General features: G+C 53.8%; 1 protein-coding gene across 1 annotated transcript in view; it reads right to left on the bottom strand.

The window, feature by feature from the left end:
• The window catches only part of CUL4A (cullin 4A), a 16874-nt gene extending 6219 nt beyond the window's left edge, over window positions 1-10655 (bottom strand). The window contains exons 1-13 of the mRNA XM_040267483.1: window positions 10639-10655; window positions 9815-9884; window positions 8907-8980; window positions 7805-7967; window positions 7517-7606; window positions 6481-6563; window positions 4827-4894; window positions 4289-4407; window positions 2696-2888; window positions 1410-1514; window positions 1082-1192; window positions 920-1005; window positions 262-369 (exon numbers count right to left, since the gene is read on the bottom strand). Coding sequence (XP_040123417.1) covers window positions 262-369; window positions 920-1005; window positions 1082-1192; window positions 1410-1514; window positions 2696-2888; window positions 4289-4407; window positions 4827-4894; window positions 6481-6563; window positions 7517-7606; window positions 7805-7967; window positions 8907-8980; window positions 9815-9817 — 1203 coding nt within the window. The 5' untranslated portion in view covers window positions 9818-9884; window positions 10639-10655. The remainder of the gene's footprint in view (window positions 1-261; window positions 370-919; window positions 1006-1081; window positions 1193-1409; window positions 1515-2695; window positions 2889-4288; window positions 4408-4826; window positions 4895-6480; window positions 6564-7516; window positions 7607-7804; window positions 7968-8906; window positions 8981-9814; window positions 9885-10638) is intronic.
• Between the last annotated feature and the right edge of the window lie 8383 nt (window positions 10656-19038).

Genomic DNA, 19038 nt, shown 5'->3' with positions numbered 1-19038 from the left:
CGGATGCTGCTCCCAGAGCAGGCACGGGCGGTCAGGGCTCCGCGGGCGAGCCTGCCTCACTCCCCGCGGATGCTGCTCCCAGAGCAGGCGCGGGCGGTCAGGGCTCCGCGGGCGAGCCTGCCTCACTCCCCGCGGATGCTGCTCCCAGAGCAGGCGCGGGCGGTCAGGGCTCCGCGGGCGAGCCTGCCTTACTCCCCACGGCGCGGGGGGCCCTGGGGCAGGCGCGGGGGGCGGCAGGCTCTGGCTCTCGGGCGCGCTCACCTCTGGAGTCAGGTGCACCTCCACGGGCGTGTATGTCGGCCAGTAGCCCATGGTCAAGACGTTCACGGTCAGGTCTATGGAGCCCGGGTCACTCTGGTTCTGCATGTACTGCACACACAGGAAGCCAGGACAGATGGTCACTTTAGAACAGCGCCCAGAACTGACCTCCACAAACCGAGTGACCCCACTTCCACGCTACAGCTCACCTTGCGTTTCATTTGTTGGAGCCCCTGGAGCACAGCCCACTGAGCCACACACCCTGGTCAAACGCCGCTGGGAACGTCTTTCTTTACTTTTGTCCCAGATATGGGTCATTAAACTCATTTAAGCCAGAGTTTCAAGTGCACTTTTAGGAATTATTTTTCTTTTCTTTTTTTCCAACTGCGTCACACAGCTGGCAGGACCCTAGTTCCCAGACTGAGGATTGAGTCTAGGCCCTCGGCAGTGGAAACCTGGGGTCCGAACCACGGCACCAGCAGGGACTCCCGGGGGTTACGTTTCTTTTTCATTTTGAAGTGTTTTGAATATGAGAAACAGTAACGGTGTAATTTTTAAAGACAAGGATTTCACATAGTTCGCATACTTATGTACATGATCATTTCACAGAATTTAAAATAGCGCATTTTTTAAAAAGCTGTTTCACTTGAACACAACTTGCCTGCTTGAAATGGACCATGATGTCCTTGGAGAGTTCCATGTCCTTAAACATGCCCTCCAGCTTGCTGGTGAACGCGGCCCCGCACTCTGGACAAAGTGGATGGCGGGTGAGCATCAGGGAGGCCCTGTGTGGGGGCGCTCACCCCCAACCCCAGGCGCTTACCGTGCTTCAGCTTCGACAGCATAGATTTTTCAGCATCGACGGAGGCACTTTTTCCAACCAGGAGTCTTTTTGCTAAATCTTTTTTGTAAAAAGCTTCAAACACGTCTTTACCTATTTATAAGCAAGCAAGAACCACGTAAGACATTTAACAGTTGCCATCTAAATGTTCACCTCAGTGGCTGACTCGGCCCAAGAGGCGACCACACGCGTGCGCGAGCCAGCCCTTCCCGCTGAATCCCCACAAACCCCCTTGCTCTGTGCACAGCAGCCGCCACCGCGGTCCTGTGCCAACGGGGTGCTGCGGATGGGCGCCGGGGGCCCAGCTCACCGTGGATGAACCGGAACAGGATCATGACCTTGTCCAGCATCCTCTCCAGCTCCTCGTCTGTCGCCTCCTTATTCCCTGCTCTCAGCTTTGAGTCTACGTGCTTTGCTGTAGGAGATGAAGTCATTTGAAAAATCAGCATTCACTACACAATATGATACATATTCTAAATACAAAAAGGAAGATCTTTAATCTCTCCAAGAAAAAACTAAACACTTGGAACCTTCCCAAAATGACATATTATTTTGTAACAAAAAGGCAAACACCTGATGTTCTAAGATCTGTGCTTTTGAGGCTCCCGAGAACACACCCCGTGGTCCCACACTGGAGCTTCCTGGCACACGACCACTCCAGAAACCGGAGCAGCCCGCCAGCAGATGTGCGGAGACATGCGGGCAAGGCTTCCTTACGCCGAAGCACTCCCCTCAGGGCCGACCCCGCAGGGACAGAGTGGGTCTGCCTGCCCTCCCGCTTTAGAGACGCACAGGCCGCCTCGACCTGCCCGAAGGAAGGGAGAATCCGAGCTCCCCAGAGTCCGAATGTGTCTTTAGAGAAACCACGGTCTATAAAGTGGCACAAAGGCCAAATCAGACGTGCATTTGAACGTCTCCTCCCGCTGGCTCTTCTTAGCTCTTCCCCTTATCGTTCTTTATTCTGAACATCACAAATGTACACACTTGTATTGTAACCTCCACTTTCCCACCAGGCACCTTCAACAGCCCACACTGGAGCTCAGCCCTATACCACTGCCTCACACCTCCCTGCCCACCGCCTCTGGACAATTCCAAAAAAACTGCCTCACTGATGAGACTCCATGAATCCTGAGTATAGTTTGATGTTATCATGAAATAAGTATACACAGGGATCATTTAAAAGAGTGCCAATCAATCGCACCACATTTAACACTGACTGGAGGATGCAAGGTTGAGCCTGAACAGCCATCTCCTGTCGGGCGCTGTCGAGAGGCCAACGGTCACCCTCCTAACATTCCTACACGACAACCCAGGCCAGCTTCTGGGCAGGAAGAGCTCTGGGGCCGGGCCCGTGCAGGCGAGGAGAAATCTGCTCGTCTCATCCTGCTCCTGAGACGTCAGGCTCCATCTCGTCACAAAACCACCACACACGCTCCCAATGGAAACACCACGTGCTCACGTACGGATTCAGCACACACAAGCGCACACTGGTGTCTGTGGCTTCTGGAAAGGCGGCCCTCTCAGGCCCGCCCGTCCTCCCCGTGCGGCTGTGGCACGTGCTCCTGGGGAAGCCTGTGCGTGAGCCGTGCTCCCTACCGATCAGCTCCGCGGGCTTGTTGGGCCGCTTGTTGATGAACGTCTCGAAGGACTCTTTCATCAGGTTGATGAACTTCTCGCTCCGCTGGAAGCACACGTCGATCACGTGGTCCACTCGGTCCTTGAAGTCCAGCAGGTCCTGAACCATGTCCTTGTCCTTCTCAGGATTGATGACGATCGTTGTCCCAAAAGTCTGCAAAACACACCAGTTCAGCCACAGGGCTCTGACGCCGCAGTTCCTCTCCTGCTACCAAACGACCACGACGGCTGAACAACTTAATCACTTCCAATATTAGATGCTGAATCACTCCAGAAGTTTCACAAATTTAGTCCACATTCTAAAAATTAAGTGGGTACGCAACTAACCTTTAGGGTTACAATTCTGCTTCTGGAAGAACTTTTACTTACAAATCCCTCAAACAGAAATTAAGCCTCTTAACCTTCTACACCTATTTGGACTTCCTAACAATAGTTCTTTCTCTTTCACTTCCAACTGTGGTTTAGACTGTGGTTTTTAGCCTGCATTTTTATTTAAAAAATGCTATTTAAACATGACTAGAAGTCTGTATGACATAACAGTTGGCTATTTAACTACTCAGGACACACGAGGAGCTCCACATGTGGGGGCAGACCACTGGTGGGAAGGCTCAGGTGAAGCGGCAGAGAGGCTTCGGGAGAGGGGCCTGGCGCGGCCTGCAGGGGTGGGGGGCAGTGTCACGGCTCGTCCTCAGTGGACGCCCGGGACAGGCTCACGATCCAACGTCTCCTGCCCAGACTGGACGCTGCAAAGCTGCCCTCCTGTGTCAGGACCTGGGCCTGTTCTTTCAGAACCCCTGCGCGGCAGAACCCTCGACCCCCACGGCCTTTCCTGGCATAAAGCCCAGTGCTGACCCGGCCTGAGTCGCTTATGTCTCTCGGCTCAGTACAGCGGCACAAGATCTTGGGGGTGCGTGTGCGCGTGGAAAGCTTGACTGTCCCCTTCACCTTTCTTACTGAGCTGAATCTTCTTCCTGATGGTTACAGACCCGTGTGCAGCAAGAAGAGTGAACGCGTGCCTCGTGTGCTCAGCCTGGTCCCCGACACACGGGCCCCAACCGAGCAGCAGCACAACCAGGATCCCGGCCCTGACACAGTTCACACCTGCTCGTCTAGACGGACCGCACGTTCACCTACACCTCGCCGGGTGTGCAGCACCCAAGCCCAGCGCCACAGAGATCACTCCTGTTGCCTTTTTATAACCGAAACACTCATAAACCCTGGGTTTCCGGGAACAAAGCCGCATACACCCTGCCCAGACATACCAAACTGTGTAACGGTTCCCACCGAGCCAAGCATGAAACCACGTTTCAACAGTAGATTCGCAAAGGCAACTTTTTGAAAATCACAGCTACAGAACTCCGCTAGTCTCCGGCAGCACTTATGCTGACGACAAACGGCCAAACAGCAACTTTCAAAGTGTCCACACCTGGATGCTATTTATCCCCAAGGCCGTGTGCTCAAGGGACCAGAAGGCGATGGGCAGGTCCAGCCAGGCCCGCCTGAGCTTGGGGAGCGGAGGCAGCTGGGGCCCCGCCCCGCCCGGGCCGCACACACCTTGACGTAGTCGCTCCAACGCTGCAGCAGCGCCTGCTGGCCGCCCCGCACGCGGCTGAACAGCTGGTACATCTGCGTGAGGTCCGGCACGCGGTTCTCGTCCAGCAGGTGGTCCAGCCCTGAGATCACACGGAAGCACTAGCTCTGGCGGCAGGTGGACGGGGGCGGCCAGGTCTGCTCGCTCCCCGGGACCACCACGCAGGCAGGAGGCAGCCCTCGGGCCCGTCAGCTGGCCGCCACGTGTCCACGCTGGTGCTCAGCCCAGGCCTGAGCACAGCGAGGCTGTCTGCCCACCAGAGGCTGGCGTCTTTCAGCCCTGACAGGACTCCTGTGACTTTAGCCCGAACTTTCCGTGCTCCCTGCCCACCCCTTCAACACAGCTGGTAACCCAGGCCCCCCACGGGCTGAGGGCCACCACCTTCGATGCCTCACAGTGACTGTGTTACAGCAGACGGCCCCATGCTGTCACAGTGCTGCTCCAACCCTCTGACTGAGCAGAACAGGCGGTCAGTGCACACACGAGAGGTGGGAAACCTACCTTTCTGCAGAATTGCTGTTAAATGTTCTCCCAAGAGCTGCTTCTCCACACAGGCAATCAGCGGTTTCCTGCGGGTTGGGGGGGGGGGCGGGAAGGAGCCCATCAACCAGGAGGGACGGGACTACCCAGCGCTGACCCAGCCTCAGGGCACTGAGTCCAGCCAGCTGAGCTCCAGTCCCCGGGACTCCTGGACCGCTACCCTCAGTCCCGCCCCAGGGGGTCCCACAGACTCCCCCCCCCCACCGCCACCCCAGCTGCCCCTCTGCTGTCACTTCCGCCTGTGTCTTCCCAGGATCACACATCAAAACCCGACTCCTTACAGATGCTGGGAGTGTCACACGCAGCACAGAGCCTGATGACCTGGAGACGGGCGTGTGGGGCTGCCCCCGGAACGAGGGGACACGGCGCCCTTCTGGGGTCCAGGCCTCTGCTCGCTGAGCTCTGTCCTCAGAGACCAGAGCCCTGCTGCACTCCTAGGGCTCGCCAACCTTGGGCCCACTCGAGGGACTTCTCCCTGCACCACCTCACGCGGCTCGCACGGCAGCCCCAGACGGACAGAGGCCGGCAGCCACCTGGGCTCCAGGCGCCGCGGGCTCAGCTTCGAGTGGTGCCGAGGCCCTGGGGAGGGGGCGTGCAGCCCGGGACTCATTTACTGGCCTCCTGCATCTGCTTTCTCTGAAAATCACCTTTTACCCTGTGACCTTTGAGTCATCTGATACTGCAGAAGCCACCTCAGGGCTCCTCAAAACCCTAACCCAGGGAGCCACCCTTCTCTACAAGTCCTCTGCTTAGCCTGCAGTCACTTCTCAGGGAGACGGGGAGCGGTGGGGCTCTCATGCCACACCTGCATCCAGGGGCTGAAGGAGCAGCCGCCGGGCCTAGCACCAGGGGCTGCAGGCTGGGGCATCCCACCAGACAGTCCTCTGCCTCGCTGCACCCCAGCCCCCACAGTCCCCACGGCGCCTCCAGCTCCGTGTCTGGGGCAGCCCGCCTCTGCTCCAGCCCTCTGTCCTGTCAAGCTGCCACGCTGTCCCTTCCTGTCACCGCTACCCCACCCCTCGAGCCACAACCCGCAGTCTAGCACTTTCCCTCTTAGAAACATCTCTCTTTTCCATCTCCCACGTTGCTGCTCTGACCTTCCTCCCTTGAATAAACATTATGTGCCTGACACAGACACTCAAAAACTTGCCCTTGAACCTCTCCCTAGATACTCATCGATTTAGAGAAAAACTCAGATGAAATGAGAAAATAATGGGGCTTGCACTAGTAGCAAAATCAGATGTCCAGCCAAAGTCCACAGCCAAGACTGCCTACATTCGGCGATGCCCCATTAACGTTTCATAGATGACAGGTTCGTAACATGAATTAAAAATGGTCAAAAGACGCCAAGTATCTCTGTTCAAATCACTCCTTTGGACAGGGACTCAAGACAGGCAACTTGGTCAGTGTGACTCATGACTGCTGAATAATCACGAGTAATAAGCAAAGTGCTCGAGGACCAAAAATACGTCCAGGGTCAGAGAGCAGCGAGAGAGTCGAGACACCCTGTGTGTCGGGGAGTGGAGGGGACATCGTCCCCAGGAGCTGCACTCACTGTGTACTGTGATCTAGGGTCCCCAGGAGGCCCCCAGGCGGAACCCGGAGCTGCACTCACTGTGTGCTGTGATCTAGGTATGTGATCACGCGGTCCGCCTCCTCCTCCAAGCGCTTACTCACGTGGTCAAGATACTCTGGAACCTTCCAGAAAGAACATTGAAACACATCAGCAACAAAATACATTCTCCATGTGAAAGACAAAGCAGAGCCGCACGCACGCCAGACTGGAGCACCGGCGGACGGGCGCGGGGAAGGGCTGCGGCGGCCCGTCCACACCGGGTGGGGCCAGCGGGCACCCGTCACACGCTTCCCCCGGAGGCCCCGGAGTGGCTGCAGGAGATCGCAAGCCACACTCCGAGTCTCCGGGGGTGAAGGGTGCCCGCGCTGCCCCCGCCGGCACAGCCGGGGGCCCTGAGGCCCTGGCCTGGGGTGGTGGCCAGGCCGCCCTCCGACGTGAACTGCCCCCCAGCTCGTGCTGGTCCCAGGGCTTCCTTTTGGGCTGGGCTCTAAGGCTGGAGAAACCAGTAGAGAGGTTTTGGGGTTTGATTACCGTCACCTGGCATTCCCGCATGGCTTTTAGGGTCTTTTTTTTTTCCAACGTCTCACACAGGTGAGAATTTTTAACATATCGGGTCTATCTTTCATATTTAAGCATTATCTTTAAAGAACTCCCTGGCTGCCCAGTGGTTAGGACTCCATGCTCCCACTGCAGGGGGCAAGTTCAAACCTTGGTCTGGGAACTAAGATCCCTCAAACGGCTCAGCACAGGCACCCCTCCCCACAACACACACACACACAATTATCTTTTATCATATTGTTTCAGCTTGAGCTCCTTTATGTAAACCAGAAGCTGCTTTTCTGGCTTTTTAAATGGGGGGACGGCAATGGAAAAGTTTCTAAAACAGGGGGGAAAATTAAACCCTCAAAATACTAAGAAAGAATCTTATTACTGAGAATTGAAACTAGATTGTAGCTTTTAGAAGACTTTCAGGAGAATGTCTGCCTGTGTGAAAAGACAGATGCTTAGAAATCACACTTGGATACACATCTATGGAAACAAAGTAAGGCACTTTAGAAACGTCTCGGCGACTCACCTCTCTTTCTTGCATTAATCTTTGGCCTTCTGCAGCATATAAACAATTTGTTTCTTCCAAAAATTTCAGTTCAAATGAGTCTTTATATACCTAAAAAATGAGCAGAGTTACGGGCCAATTAGAGCAAAGAAGCCGCTCATCCTGAAGGCTGACCCCACGGCGGCGAGGGTGGCTGGCTGCACTGCCACGCCCCTGCTTGGGGGCAGCTCCCTTCTCGCCCTGGGTGCAGAGGGAGAACACTCCATCTTTAGCCAACGCCCGACCCCGTCTGCGGGCGGCCGGGCCCACCTGGAGGTCAGACAGCATGCCCAGCAGGCTCCGCAGCAGGCTCCGGTCCACCGCCTCGCCGCTCCGCTCCCGCTCGATCAGCAGCAGGATGCCGTCGATGGTTTTCGTCTGGACCGTTTTGTCGCTGATGATGTGGTTTCTGAACAGCTCTAGCCCCATGTCCCTGCACAGCAGAAAAACGAGACGCGTCGGGTTCACTCGTCACAGATTTTGGGTGAAGCTCCAGACACACCTGCTTGCTAACTCGCTAGTGCACAAGTCAACCTTTTTCTAATTTTCCTCTTGACAGTCTGGCACGCCTTGTGCTTTTTCCCTCATCCAGGCAGCCTATTTCCTGTGTGAGTCAGTGGGTCCCCCCGCCCTGCCCGGGGCCCTGAGGTCTCCTGTCCTCGGGGTCCCCCCCCCCCCCCCCCCCCAGCCCGTGCTCCAGCGGCTGCATCTGTCTGCGCCGCAGGACCACACAATGAGGATGCAAATCAGAGCCCGCCACCCATCCTCAGCCCGTTGCCCGAGGATTCAGGAGGAAGTTCACCCGTGGCTGCAGGCACGCTCTTCCGGAAGCTGAGCTCTCGGCTCGGGCTCCAGCAGCTCCCACTCAGCCAGCAGGACACACCCTCATCCCCTCCGCCCTCCACTGGAAGCCGCGTGTCCTGGGCACAGCACCCGAATCAGGAGTGACTGTCCGAATCAGGAGTGACTGTCCGTGTGGATGGAGGCCAGGAGGGCTGCGGGTGAGCCAGGGCAGGCTCCTGCACAGGCTGAGTTGCTCGGGCTGCGGCCAGGAGGCAGCAAGCAGGGATCTGGGTGACGGGGGCACAGGGTCCCGGCTCACATGGCCCCCCAAAGGCCCCGCATGCAGATCAGGGTGAAGCCGGGCCCTTGCGCTCGGCACCCCCAGAGCAGAGTGAGTGGTGGAGACCCTGAGCCTGCCGGGTCCGTCCCGGGACCCCACCACCCGCAGGAGAACTTGTGGGACTGCCGGCCGCCACCTCGGCAGCCACCCCTTGAGAAGGATGCCCCGGGCTGAGGTCTGCTGAGGGGCCCGGTGGGCGCGGAGGACAGACAGACGGCCGGGCACGCACAGCAGGCGCACCGCACTCACCAGATGGAGGGCAGCGTGGAGTTCTGCAGCACGTACGTGCGGTCCAGGAACAGAAAGATGCTCCGGATCATGATCTGGGGGCAGAGGGCCGGGTCAGTCCACCCCAGGCCTGAGCGGCCACGTCTCACATCTAACACGGCCGCCTCACCAAAACCTTCCGGACTGACGCCCCTGAGCCTAACCGTTCCCCTTGGTGTTGGCTTTTCCTCCTTCACTCAGAAAATCCGATGAAGGATTTCACAGCACTGGGCCTCCGAGACACGTGTGACCTCAGTCCCTTCCTCACTGACGTGCTCAATGTCCTTAGCCTGGGCTTGAGCATTCCTTCCTGGCACGTGGGCACACAGCCCTCAACTGGCTCTGCAGGCTCAGGGGGTGTGGGGGCCCAGCACTCTCCTCTCAGGGAGTTCCCCAGACTGTCCAGGAGCTTTGCTCACACAAGCACAGAACCCTCCTGAGGGACACTCGCCTGTTCCTATCGCTCACACGGTGCTGGGCCCAGAAGAGACTCTCTCGCTGTTGCCACTTACCTCCGTTAGGAAATAAGAGCGCTCGCCCCATTGGAAGAGCTACTGACCTGCCTCTGCTCCCCCTCTCCTAACTCTCAGCCAGGCCACCCTGAAAACTCACACACATAAAGCCAAATTATAATCAACACGGCCACTAAGTCTAAGCCTGGCTGTCCATAGGTACCGGGAAGCCCTGGGATTCGGGCTTGATTCTCAGGCACAAACTGAGATCAAGGAAAACTCCAGAGGCTCACTAGGAGTCAGAGGCCCGGGGCTACCTGTGTGTGTGGTCTGAAGGCCCTGAACAGGACAGACCCCCAGCCCTCCTCGTGCACCGAGGCCGGCACAGGGAGGAGGCGCCCGGGCCACCAGCAGCGCAGAGGCCGTCGGCGAGCTCACCATCTGTCTGCAGTGATCCTGCCAGCACGTGTTAATCTTCTTGAGAAACAACACGCTGTCTAGTGAGTCTGTGGAGGCCTGCTAAGGAAAGCTTCAGAAACACAGGCTGATTTACTGCAGTTTTTACCCCTTAATTTCAGCTCTCTTCACCAGACTACCGCATGCTATTTAGTACTCAGAGTACTGAAACTCCAGAAGCTCAGAAGCCACAAGCGTGGTTTCTGAGTCCCCATAGGCCCTTGCGAACTGCGATGCACCTGCCTCACCCCTTCGCGCCCGCCCTGTACCCCTCCCTCCCCTGCTGGGGTCCGGCCCCAGAGGGAGGAAGTGGGCCTGCTGCCAACAGCAAAGGCCCAGGACGGTTTCAGGCAGCGAGGCCCTGAGCTGAAACCCACTGAGCCCCACACCTGCACACTGCAAGTGGACAGGCAAGGCTTGCTTCACGTGGCCAAGTTTGTGGCAACCGGTTACAAACCACAGAAAACCAACAAGAGTTTTAAGAACAAGAATAAACAATAGCAGAACTCAAACTTTAAGATATTTTTCGGAACGTTTCCTAAATAACTTCAAACCGGTCTTAAGAAACGGACACTTTCACTTTAATCAGATCAGCAAAGAAGTTTAAAGGTAAAAAAATTCCACTTCAAAAAAATTTTTTGTTGGGTTGTATGATATAAATGCAAGGTTTTGTTTCCATAAATAAAAGAGAATTTTTAAAGTTTTTGTTTTAATATTAAGCATATTCATTCATTCTTTATTTTATTAATGTTCAGTTTCAAAATATTTAGGTAATGAATAGGAATCACCTAAATAAAAAAGGATATTCTCTGAACTGAAGGATCTGTGCTTGGACATGGCCTTCGCAGGCCTGGCGCAGCTGCTGGTACAGTGTTGGGGACACTTTGTGGGAACAAAGGTTTTCAACAGCCTGAAGACAAAAGGAATAACGAGTTATTCGCTATGAATGACAAACTTGTTCTTTAAAAATGTGTATTTGTGCAAACAGCTACAATTGCAACAGAAAGGCGCCCCTTTACCATGTACAGAGGTTATACCATCACAGTGATTCCGGGCCACTGCTGCTGGAACACCAGAGACCAGCAGAGTGGTCCCCAACAGCAGGGACCCAGAGCACGGACATGATGGCGCCCCCAGGCCCATCCGAGGACGGGGCCCCCGAGGGGGCGCGCCCCAGGCCGGGCTTCTCCAGATGCCCCCAGGCTCCCTGCTCAGCAGCCTCTGATCCTGGCTGGACTCCACTCACTGGAGGACCAAAACGGTCCTGAGCCCTCGGGCCCTTATAGGAGTGAGCCAACCCCCAGGATCACGATGTGAAACCAGGCCCGGAAACACCTGCTCCAGGCCCTGAGACCACCCCACAACAGGGGAGGGGACAGCAGATCCAGGTCCTTCCAGGCTCACGAGTGGGTGACGGTCCAAAAGGAGCTCAAGGACCAAGGTGCCAAGTGTGGGGTGACTCTTATACTTGTCTTAACGAAGAAACAAGTATTTGTGGCGGAAACAATTTTCATAAAATATTATCGATCCACATCAAAGAAATAATACGTGTATATCCTTACCAGTTCTAATAACATGTTCTTTCAAATCTCATGTACAAAATCAGCATCTGATCCAATCCAAATATGAAACACTATAAAGAGCAGTACAGTGTCTCTACTGCCTATTTCTGAGCAGGTTAAAAGAGTAGGCGAGATATACAGAACGGACACAGAATCTTCACTCAAATGTAAGGGCAACTTATGCTTTTACACCAGTAAAGAAATAATTATGTAAAGAAATACATAATATACAAAACACACGGACACTTACAAGGTTCAAGAGAGAACATGGAATAATGATAATGATTAAGAAAACAGGAACACTTCCCTTACATTCTCTGTGTTAGTGTGAACAAGGCGTTCCCATCCACGTTTTCTTTCTAACCCTTTACTTCCTTTCTCAAACTTAATGGTTTTATAATTCAGTCCAAGATCTACTGTCCGTTTCCCTCTTAAAGAAAAGGCGGTACAACGTCCTAACAGAGACTTTTGTTCCAGCAGTTAGTCATTACCAACATAATTATTACAAATTAAGTTTTTACTATAACACATGAAGAAAACCTATCTCCTTTGGTAAAAATCAAGATAAGCTCAGTGGTGTGTGTCCTTCGAGGAAGAGCATCTGATCAGAAGCATTCTCTACACAAGGCAGGTGTCAGCGTCCTCACGGCAGCCTCCTCCGGGCTGGGAGCTTTTTGGTGGATCCTGTAACCTGCTCCCCCTCGTGGGTGCCCTGCTTGGCATGTGCTTGCTATTTACACAAAGTCCACTGAGACTGTTTTTAACCTGGAATCTGGAGCGCGCTTGGAGCCCGAGCCGAGCCCCGGGGCGCCATCGCCTCTGCTGAGTCACTGCTGGCGTCTTCGTGTTACAGGCGCCCGGTCACCTGCTCTCCCCGCAGGGGGGGCCGGCGGGACAGGGACGCTGCAGGCCCTCCTCCCCAGAAGTAGTGCGGGAGGTTTGGTCCCAGCTGGAGATCTGGAAATCCCTCTCTGAGTGCATGAAGCCCCCGTGGGGCCGTGTGGGCAGCACAGGGGTCTAAGGGGCGCAGCACCCAGAGAGGGTGAGCAGGACCCGGGTCCCACGGACGCCCGACCCAAGGGGTTTTCCTCGGCCAGCTCGGCGGCCAGTCGATCTCCCAGCCCCGCCTCCCTCCCCATGCGCCACACCCGCTCTGCACACGGTTATCTGGTCAGGACAGACCCTGAGAGAGCACCTCCCACGTCCAGGAGCAAACCAGCCGGAGGGGGGAAAGTGAAAAACAAACTCCGCCCTCCCGGCCCGGGGGAGGCCGCGCCCCCGACCATTCCACAGACAGACCGGCCAGGGCCCTGCCCCCGGCCGCAGGCTGCCTCCTCCAGCCGCCCCGCCCCACCCCGTTCAGCCGCGTGGGTGCCAGGCGTGTCTGAATGCGACAAGCCCACCACACGGGAGGAGCCCCCACCAGGATGCTGTCTCCCCCGGTTCCCGCCCACGAGAAACCAGTGAAGAGCAGCGCAAAAATGGGCCTGAGTACGGAGCGAAGGGTAGGGGGGCCCAGGACACCCACCCTCCCAAGCCCAGCCCCAGCCCCAAGCCGGGTTGTGATTCCCTCATACAGAGGGCAGACTTCCAGGAGGGACCACGCTGCTGAAATACAGAATCCTTGCTGTTAAGCCCAAGCTCTCTGAACTTGAATGCTGCGTTTCTGAGTAGCTCACGCACTGAATTCACTCTGGGTTACTTTACACTCTCCAACAGGCCATCAAGTAGTGTCCACCCGTCTCCCACTTTCCGGGCTCCCTTGCTCTCCAGAATCCACCCTGTGGGTTCATCAGCGCCCGAGTCCACCCCACTCTCCTTCCCCAAGCTCAGCAGGTACCGGGGTCACGGGATTCACCCCAGGACTCAGTACCAGCACCGTGGCTTTCCTCAAGTGCAAGTTCCCTGGGACAGGTTTGAGTCTGAGCATCAAAACCAGCCTGAAATCCACACAGATCAGACTCGAGGTTGCAGACAGGGATGAGAGGGGCGCCCTGGGAGCTGGCGGTCGGCAGATGCAAACTCTTACACTTAGGATGGATGAGCAACAAGGGCCGCTGTGCAGCTCGGGGAGCCGCAGCCAACCTCCTGGGACAGACCATGGGTGAAAACACATTAAGAATACATGTGTTATACGCACGCGTGTGTGTAAGAGTACATACATAAAATATAAGAACGTGTGTGTGAAACTGACTCACTAAGCTGAGCCACCGTGGGACTCTACTGCAGAGTCCGGCACAGCACTGTAGGTCAACAACACTTCATTTTTTAAAAAAGTCAAAAGCAAAACAAAAATCCAGTCTGAAATCAACACATAGCCTTCCCCTGAAAGTGTTCAGGTTCCCATGGCTCCACTGAGCTGACAGGCAGGACTGAGATAGAAACACCCAGATACACTTTCTCCAGTGAGCTGGGATTTCACACCTAAGTTCAGAGAAGGTCCGTGTGTTCAAACTCTCCTCCTCCTCCTCGTGTCACAGGAGGGACTGAGTGGGGTGTGGGTCTACTGGTCCCTTCCCGGCAACAGAAGCGAAGCAAGGAGCGGCAGGCGGGCTGGAGCCGCCCTTGGCCTCCACAGAGGCCTCTGCAGGCCTGGCTGCCTGCGAGGGGGAGGCCAGACCCGCTCTGGGGAAACTGGTCAACATCACAACAAGAGGTGTTCCCTCCAACATCCCGAAAACGTCCTCAAACAGAACCAACCTTGCAAGCTCTGGTGACGACTGTTATCGAACAAAAGATTCTGGCAAAGTGCGTCCCACCCCAGCACAGAAGCTGGGGCTCTATGCTGAGGCCCCAGGACGAGCACCGTCCACGCTGCCGGAGGCCAGGGTAACCTCCCCACCACGCCACCTACTCTTCCCCCAACCAGCGCCATGGGACCTGGGCAGCTCACGCTGCAGACACACACCACTCCCAAGTTCTGAGCGGCCAGGCGCCCACCCGTGCACCTGCCTCCAAAGGGCAGCCAGTGGCCCCTCAGACCCTCCAGAGACGACCCCAGGAGGAGCGGTGCCACTCTGGGGGGAAGCACCCCCGGCCTCAAGGTCCCAAGACACACCACCAGGACACCTGGAAACACCATGTGTGATAGTATCCAAGGTAACCACAATGAAACACATCCTGGGTAAAAGTCCAGCTAAGAAAAACGCTGGGCGATTGATACCAGACAGTCAAATCTCCAGGAAAAGAGCAGTCATGAGCCCTAGCTGGAAGATGTAACATTTTACTAAATTAAAAGCCCCCGAGTCTGGGCGCGTGGTGGGACACTTGCTTCTGGCCCAGACAGAGCCAAGGAACAAGACTCCCCGGGCTACCGAAAGAACACCCGAACCGCAGCTCCCAAAGCACCGCTCACTGGGTTCTGAGAGGCAGTGACCTCGGCAGACAGGAGACAGACAAGCGCCGACCACGCGGGCGTCCAGTGTCCAGGCCGCAGAGCAGGCGCCCTGAGCGGAGGACTCAGGAAGGCTCTGCGCTGGCGGCGGGGCGGGGAGTCCCAGACAAAGCCCTGCTCTAGTCCTGCCTGGCACACCTCACGGGCAACAGTCTAAAAGGTCAAACTGACTCCAAATAATTGAACCAAGTCAGGAACAAAACTCAAGAATGTTCACAGAAACACAGAAGGATCTAGCAGACGAGTCAGACCCACAGTGTCTGCATCCAGCCAGAGCCGCCGCACGGGCGGAGAGGGAGAGAGCAGCCACGCCACGCGGCCCGGGAGGGGGATCTGGCAGACCAGGACGCGGGGGCGCTGTGACCACACCGCCAAACAAGTTACCTAGAGACAGAAGACACAAACCGGATTCAAACCGAACCCCTAGAGAGAAGGACGACGCAAGGGCAAAAATCACACCGGATGGCATTAGCGGCAGACCAGACGCCGCCGCAGAGTGAGCGTAAACAAGGGGATAAACTGAACAGCTTCACATCCACTAAGGAAATCTGTAGTTGAAAATCCTTCCACCAAGAAAGCCAGGATGGCTTCCCTGGGGAATCCTCTCAAACATTTAGGGAGAAATAATACCAACTCGATACAAAGTCTTCCAGAAAATGAAGGGGAGGGAATATTTCCAATTCATTTTTTGAGACCAACGTTATTTTGACACCAAAATCAGACACAGACGTTACATGAAAATAATACATCAATCTCCTCTGTTACCCCAGATACAAAAGTTAACAAGCGGTTGGCAGACTGACTCTAACAACACATTAAAAAAGATAATACTCATGGCCAAGCAGGATTTACCCCAGAAAGAAAGACCAGTCTAAGACCTCATGGCCAAGCAGGATTTATCCCAGAAAGAAAGACCAGTCCAAGATCTGAGAAGTCAACCAATGTGATCAGCAAACTAAGATACAAAAAGCAGACGACCACCTCGACAGTCACATAAGAATTCATCAAAATCCAACATGTAGTTCTGATAAAAATGCTCAGCAAAATAGGAACAGAGAGGAACTTCCTCAACTTGATAATGCGTATTCTGGAAAAACCCACAGCCAGCATCGCATGATGTTAAATGATGAAAGACTAAAAGCTTTCTTTCCTAAGACCAGGAACAAAACAAGTGTACCTGCTCTTTACATTTCTATTAACCATCAGAGGCTCTAAACAGTGTAATCAGGCAAGAAGAGGAAATAAAAGGAATGTAGATTAGAAAGGGAGAAGGAAAGTTATTTCTATTCATAGGCGATGTGACTGTCAGTATAGAAAATCCAATGGCACCTACAAAAAAAGCTACCAGAAAAAAGTGCAATCAGCGAGACACAGTACAGAAGATCAATGTATAAAATCATTTGTATTTATACATACTATCAAGAAATTAAATTTATACCATCTTTTGTAACACTATAAACATATGAACCGCTTTTAGGGATAAATCTCACAAGACCTGTGCAACGGGACTAGAAGGCACTGTTGAGGCCTGACTGAGCAAGAGCTGTCCCTTGTGATCGGCTGGGGTCAGTCTTGTCAAGATATAACTCTCCCCACGCTCATCTAGAATTCCACAGAACCCCACCCAAAATCCTACAATGCTCTTCTGAGAAACTGGCAAACAGATTCTAAAATTCATACAGAAATACAACGGACCTAGAAGAGCGAAAACAAGTTCATCCAAAAAAGGATAAAGCTGGCGGGTCAGTGCTCCAGACTTTGAGGCCTCAGGCTCTCATCCGGACAGCACTTTCTGATGAAGGGGCAGAGCAGCTCGCTGGGGGAAGCTCAGACGCCTTGCCACGCAGCACTGGGCCAAGAAGACACCCCCAGGGAGGACAATGAGACTGGATTTACACCTCACAACAGACACAACAACTCACCTGCAAACAGATAATACACCTCAATGTGAAACTAAAACCCTAAAATGTCCACAAGGAAATAAAAGAGAACCCATACCACCTGAGATGAGGCAAAGACTTTTCAGACAGACACTGCAAGCACGATCCATAAAGACCAAACTGATACAGAGACTTCATCAGAATTTAAAACTTCTGCTCTCCGAAAGCCATCGTTAAGAGACTCAAAGGCAAGCTGTAAACTGGGAGAATGTAAGTGCAAGGCAAATACCTAGAATAAGAAATGCACCCAGAATCCATGATAACCCCAAACAGGCGGCGGTAAGAAAACAAACAAGACCACAAAAAAGGAGCAGAAGACGTGAGCACACACTTCAGTAAAGCAGGCATCAGTAAGGGCAACGGGCACAAGAAAAGATACTTAATATCATTAGGGAACTGCAAATTAAAACCAAGGTGAAATTCTACTACATACCAAACTAGAGCAGCACAGATGAAAGACTGACGTTACCAGACGCTGGCACAGACATGGAGCATCTTAACCCCCGCCACGCCACTGGCAGAGGCAAAAAATCATGACACCACTTTGAAAAAGCTATGAAATGTCTCACGAAACCCAGACATTCGTTAACTCACGATAACCAACGATGGTACCCAGAGTACTCAGCGACAAAGAAACCAGTCACTGTCAGAAGGCCCACACGAAACGCAGAAGCATTACCCTAAGTGAAAGGAGCCAGGTACAAGAGACTGCAAGAGGCACGGTTCCATTTAGATGAGGTTCTAGAAACGGCAGAATGTACCAACAGACAGCAAGCCAGTGACTGCCAAGGGCTGGGAGTGAGGAGGGATGGCTGGCCGCACAGGGGCCTCCGGGCACTGTCTGTGGTGACGGAATGTTCTGCAAGTGGACACATCTGTTAAAACTTACTCAAGGACACATTCCATAGCTTAATGAAGTGGTTAAAATACACAACAGACTCAAACTTAAGACGAAGAAGGCACACATGTTCACCAAACTGCCAACAACAGTCTTCTTTGGGTGATGGGAGTACAGGGATTTTCATTTCCTTCAATGTATTTTTTGCAGTTTCCATAATTTCTGTGATGTAATTGCTTATGTAAACATGAAAAGGCTTTATCTATTTATTTTTTACAAGTATAAAACTTTAAACTTTTTATGTTACATTGGGGTACAGCCAATTAATGACACTGTTGGACCTTCAGGTGAACAGCAAAGAGACTTAGCCACACATATACATGTATCCATTCTCCTCCAAACCCTCCTAGAAAAAAAATTTAAACTCAAGTCTCTTAATAGAGAAGCTAGATATTAACAGAAATGCTATTCTATTACCTAAAACGTAGGTAAGAGTTTCATATATAACACAATGGATAATAATCTGCTGCATATTTGGAAAATGTGCTATGGCTCTTAGAAACACATTTCTCTCCTATAAATGGGTTAAATTTAAACACCTTTCAACAGCTTAAGCCTGAAAATGAAATAAAAATGCCACAACCACGAAAACCAGAAAACACTCCTTAACTCCGGACAGGATGCCAGAGAGCTGCTGCCGTTTCTGTTGGAGGCAGATACTTGGATTCTATTTCCTCCTTCTTTACTGTCTCTGAAACAACACTGGTGACCGCAAAATCCATGGCTGCGTCACGTTTCACCGGAGCTGGATTACGGTGCTATTTAGACAGCTATGAAAAAAGTCAGGTAAGTGGAAAGCAGGATGCCAGCAGCCTAAGGGAAGGGAAGGCTTCCATCTCAGCGAGCCTGCTACGAGAGCTCTGCTCCTGGCCGCCCGGGGACGCTTACCTGATAGAGCTCTTCCAGGTTGTAGCGGATGGAGGTGCTGCTCTGTATGGCTCTCACTGCTTCCAGAAGCTTCTGCCAGGTGTCCTGAGTGTAGTTATCAGGCAATTTAGGTCTGTCTGTAAGTGCAGACACAGTCAGTAGGTAACGGCACCCATGCCAACAATCACACGTCCTTAAAAAACCATTCTACGAAAAAAGCACTTCGAAGACACACAGCTAAGGAACGCGGGACATTGTTTTCCCCTCGGGTTGCAGACTCTGCAACCATCCCACCTTCGTTTTACTAAGCAAGCACATCGAAGACGATCAGTGCAAGCGCAAGTACAAAGCACAAAAATCTTGGTGTTCTTTCACTTAACGAGTGGACTTCCCAAACGGGGGGTCGCGGGAGGGTTTCACTGCGCTGCACGCTGCAGTGGCCCGAAGCTGCCCCCGGGAGGGCGGGCGCCGACGCAAGAGCGCCCGCCCGGCCAGAGGCGCCTGCCTGGGGCCGCGCCGCCGCAGGCCCGGGCCGGGCGGAGGGG

The sequence above is a fragment of the Oryx dammah genome, unplaced genomic scaffold, assembly GCF_014754425.2.
Source record: "Oryx dammah isolate SB20612 unplaced genomic scaffold, SCBI_Odam_1.1 HiC_scaffold_24, whole genome shotgun sequence".
In the NCBI taxonomy this organism is placed as follows: domain Eukaryota; kingdom Metazoa; phylum Chordata; class Mammalia; order Artiodactyla; family Bovidae; genus Oryx; species Oryx dammah.
The sequence above is the reverse complement of the archived record's forward strand: the minus strand, read 5'-3'. Positions and strand labels throughout refer to the sequence as shown.